The sequence below is a fragment of the Lepidothrix coronata genome, unplaced genomic scaffold, assembly GCF_001604755.1.
Source record: "Lepidothrix coronata isolate B3197 unplaced genomic scaffold, Lepidothrix_coronata-1.0 Scaffold110, whole genome shotgun sequence".
Lineage (NCBI taxonomy): Eukaryota > Metazoa > Chordata > Aves > Passeriformes > Pipridae > Lepidothrix > Lepidothrix coronata.
In genome coordinates, this window is record NW_016690290.1 from 2379433 (window position 1) to 2383429 (window position 3997).

General features: G+C 53.7%; 1 protein-coding gene and 1 non-coding gene across 4 annotated transcripts in view; both read left to right on the forward strand.

The window, feature by feature from the left end:
- The window catches only part of LOC108501949 (C-factor-like), a 3874-nt gene extending 2722 nt beyond the window's left edge, over window positions 1–1152 (forward strand). Inside the window, exons 5-7 of one of the 3 annotated variants that reach the window (XM_017824322.1) lie at window positions 161–238; window positions 542–664; window positions 949–1152. In XM_017824322.1, coding sequence (XP_017679811.1) covers window positions 161–238; window positions 542–664; window positions 949–1062 — 315 coding nt within the window. In that variant the 3' untranslated portion in view covers window positions 1063–1152. Of the gene's footprint in view, window positions 1–79; window positions 239–541; window positions 665–948 lie in introns of all 3 variants that reach the window. The other 2 variants (XM_017824327.1, XM_017824324.1) reach the window with 2 other exon arrangements.
- Window positions 1153–2607: 1455 nt separating this feature from the next.
- Window positions 2608–2679, forward strand: TRNAH-GUG. Its single transcript has one exon. It is a non-coding gene; the product is annotated as a tRNA-His (tRNA).
- The last annotated feature ends 1318 nt before the right edge of the window (window positions 2680–3997 follow it).

Below are 3997 nucleotides of genomic sequence, written 5' to 3' on the forward strand. Positions count from 1 at the left end.
CTGCCCACTGTGGAAGGAGCTGGTCCTCTCCCCTGGGCCACATCCATATTTCTCCCCTGTCTCCTCTTCCTCCTCGCAGGCATTCCTGCCCTTGCTGAAGAAGGCTGCCCAGGGGAGCCCGGGCTCAGGGATGAGCTGCAGCAAGGCAGCCATCGTCAACATGTCCAGCTATGCAGGCTCCATTGAAGATGTCTATGTATGGGAATTTGGACAAGTTGTCTCGTACCGCTGCAGCAAGGTACTGCCAGAGTGTGCTGGGGGGAACCCAGACCTTTTCCCCTCCAAATGATGGTGCATGCCTTCCAACTTCCTCCTCAGTCCATGTGCCCAGTCTCTGGGTACTCTGACAGCCCAGTCATGTGCCTGGCCTCGGGTCCTGCCCCAGAGGGACATGATGGGATAGGACCTCGACTAGGCAGCATCATGTACCCCAGGAGCTGGCTCCAACTGCCCTATCCCTGCCCCAGCTGTGAGATCTGCACACATTCCCCTTGCAGCCCCCTTCCCCTCCCACCACCATCCCTGCCCTGTCTCCCCACAGGCTGCTCTGAACATGCTGACCAAGTGCCAGTCCCTGGCATACCGGGAGCACGGCATCCTCTGTGTCACTCTCCACCCTGGCTGGGTGCAAACTGAAATGGGGGGGAGCTCAGAATCATTTAAGGTAAGAGATATTTCTGGCCATGGTCTGGAAGAACCTCTTCATTTAGGAATGCAGAGCTTCCTGGGGACTGAACAGTCCCAGGCATGCTGAGCTCTGTGGGAGCTCCTGGGCAGATACCCTGGAAAGAATTGAGAGGAGGAGATGAGGGACTAGGACCTCTTCTTGCTGGGTGCTGGCCTCTCCTCTCTCATGCCAGAGAACCCCAATCCCTGAGCATTGATCTGCTCCAAGGCAGACCCTGTCCTGACCTGGGGCATACAAATGTTTCTCCCTCTTCCCCACAGCCCCCCCTGACAGTTGATGCCAGCGTGCAAGGGATGTTGAAGGTGCTTTCCTCCCTCTCTGAGAAGGAGACCGGGACCTTTCTGGACTGGGAAGGGAAGATCTTGCCATGGTGAGATGCTGGTTCAGGATTCTCACTGTGGGGACCTTTGCTGCCACACAGTGTTGTGCCTGTGCCTTAATAAATTAGTGTCTGTAAACAATAAGTAGAACTGTCTGAGCCTTCTCCCTCTTGGTCTTCTAATAACTATCACTGTGAGAGTCCTCAGTAATGCTTTGAGAGAACTTCTCAGAGTTATTCTGCATGTCACTGAGCTGGGTTGGCCTGAATATTTGTTCTCCTTTAACTGGGGATCTGGCTACCATCCTGGTAGGGCTTTGTCTTTGGGCTCGTCCCACAGCTCTCCCTTGGAATGACTCCACATTCCGATGACTCAGCTACTCCTCCCAGTGAGCACTTCTTCAAAGTTGGAGCAGAGCACTGCTCCTCCTTAGCTCCTCTGCCACACAGGTCAGGAAGCTGTCACCCAAACCCACCAGGATCCTCCTGGCTTGCTCATGCCCTGCTGTGTTGTTCCTCCAGCAGAGATCAAGGTAGTTTAAAACATGCATGAAGACCAGCAAGCAGGAAGTCTGTAAGTGCAGTCCTGAGCCCTCTCAGGGATGGAAACCCTATTCTGTCTTCCTGTTAAATCCTGTTTCTACCTGTCTTCTGGGTGGCTTCCATGGGTCATACGTGGCACTGGAGGCTCCATGATGAGCAGAGGTGCCCACAGTCTCTCTGGGACTCACCATGGAGATGGGTGAGGGAGCCAGTGGGCACACTGGGGCCCTGGGGTCCATGGGGGCACTGGGGATCCCCTGCTGCAAATCCCGTGGTGCATGGAGGGCTGGGGAGGAGGTGGCAGTGGGATGGTACCCAGAGGGCTGTGGGCTGCCCAGCATGTGGAGCAGGGAGCTCTCACCCCCACCGAGTCCTTTCTTCTCCACCAGCACTGAGCCCAACCTACATCCAGGGCCAGCAACAGCAAAAGCAGCTCTGGAGTCATCAAAGCACAATTTTCAAGGCATAAAATTGTGGGGAAACATGGAGAGGGATCATGATCAGGCAGCGAGGTGGCAGTGGGGTCCTGGGAATGATGAATTATGGGCCCTGGGGACATTCCAGGTTACCTGGACCTCCCTGTCTGGATCCTTCCCACAGCATCACTCAGCTCCCTGTGGAGATCCTCATGCTGTTTGTTGTATTTTTAACTGAATTCCCCCAAATTTGTTGTATCACACAGGATGCTAAAAAGTTAGTTAATTCCTCACCCCTTGTACAACTTAGATTTAGCTGAAGCTATTAAAACCCTGAATTTGCTGCATTGTAGTGTGGTGACCCTACAGCATGATACCCCCTCAACAGTGCCATCCTTCGCAGCAGCCTCGCTCTCCAGGTGCCATTCCAGCATTGCCAGCGTTCTGCACAATTCAGGGCCCCATTCCATGCTGCTGGAGCTCTGAACAGCATCATCCAAGCCCATTTGTGGCCTCCTTGATAAAAGAGCGTGGATTTGTTCCCCAGGCTGTGCTGGGTGTCCGTGCCAGGGGAGGGGTCGGAGCAGGCGCTCCCGTCCCCACGGTCCCGGCGTGTGGCAGGACACCTTCTGACACCTTCTGCTGTGATCGTATAGTGGTCAGTACTCTGCGTTGTGGCCGCAGCAACCTCGGTTCGAATCCGAGTCACAGCAACACTTTTGCCAAGAGCCGGGAGGGAGGCGGCTGCGAGGAGGTGGGTTTGGAAAGAAGCCACGCCCTGGGAAGGCGCCACGAGCTTGGGTGGTCTCTCTGCTAAGAGTGACCAGACTCACACCAACAAGGATTTCCCGACCTGTAGTCACTGGCCAGGGGCTCTCCAGTGAGACTTCAGTGGGACTTCTGGGAAAACGCTCCAGCTTCTCCATTTTCCGGGCAAACTTGAGAATTTAGAATTCACCCAGCCTCCCACGTTCCCCTTCCTCACAGTTTTGCAGGCAGAGGACCAGAAAATGCTGTGGCTGCCCTGCAGAGTGACAGGAGGTGGGAGGCAGCAGCTTGCTCAGCTCGCCCCTCCTGCCCTCCAGGGTATGAATGACCTGACACAGCAGAAGGAAAATTAACCTGATGAAAGCCCAGCTGCCGGCACTCCGTGCCCCAGGGGATTTTGGCTGCAGCAGCTCCAGAGGTGCTTTCGCAGCAGAGGCAAAACCCACTCAGAGCTGAGGGATGCCCCTGGCACACTGCGGGTCTGGGAACCGGAGGTCTCGTGGGCGCCAAGAGGCAGGTGGAGATCTGTGGGTCCACCAGGAGATGCTTCAGCCTGAGGAAGCCTCTTAAACTTTTGCTTTTACCGTCCTGAAGCCTTCAGACCGTGGAGTCGCCCTGTTTGCTTGGACTTGGTGCCCTCTCCTGACAGCCGTGCAGAACTCACTCTGGACGGCAGCTTTCAGAAGAGAAATCACAAAAGGTATGGCACAGGCTGGTGGTGAAGAAGACACCCACCCAAGCAGTGGGTCTCGGCTTATTCACCACTGTGGGGGTATCTGAAAGCAGCAGAAGGCTGCAGCATTCAGTCAGATGGGCTCAGGTGTCGGCAGGGCTTGTGCTTGGGAAAGGGAGAGGGAGGATTTTTTTTATTGCAAAAAATGAATTTATTTTATTTTGTAACTTATCCAGAGCAAGAAATGGAGGGAGAAAAAAAATCATTGCGCATTTACCGTTAGGATTTACAGTTTGTAGGGCACTACTTGCACAACTTCACACTCCTCCAACCTTCATTTAGTGAAAACGTGTTTTCCTTACTCAGGGAAAGCTCAAAAAGAATTTTCCCTTTTAAAGATTATACGTAAGGAAGAAACAAACATCTAGAGAAGTTTTCCTTTAGCAGCAGCAGTGCCTGCCCTGCTTTTACCCAGCTGAGCAGCAGAAACACAAGGAAATACATAACTTCTGCATTCCTTTCTCTTCTCTTCTCTTCTCTTCTCTTCTCTTCTCTTCTCTTCTCTTCTCTTCTCTTCTCTTCTCTTCTCT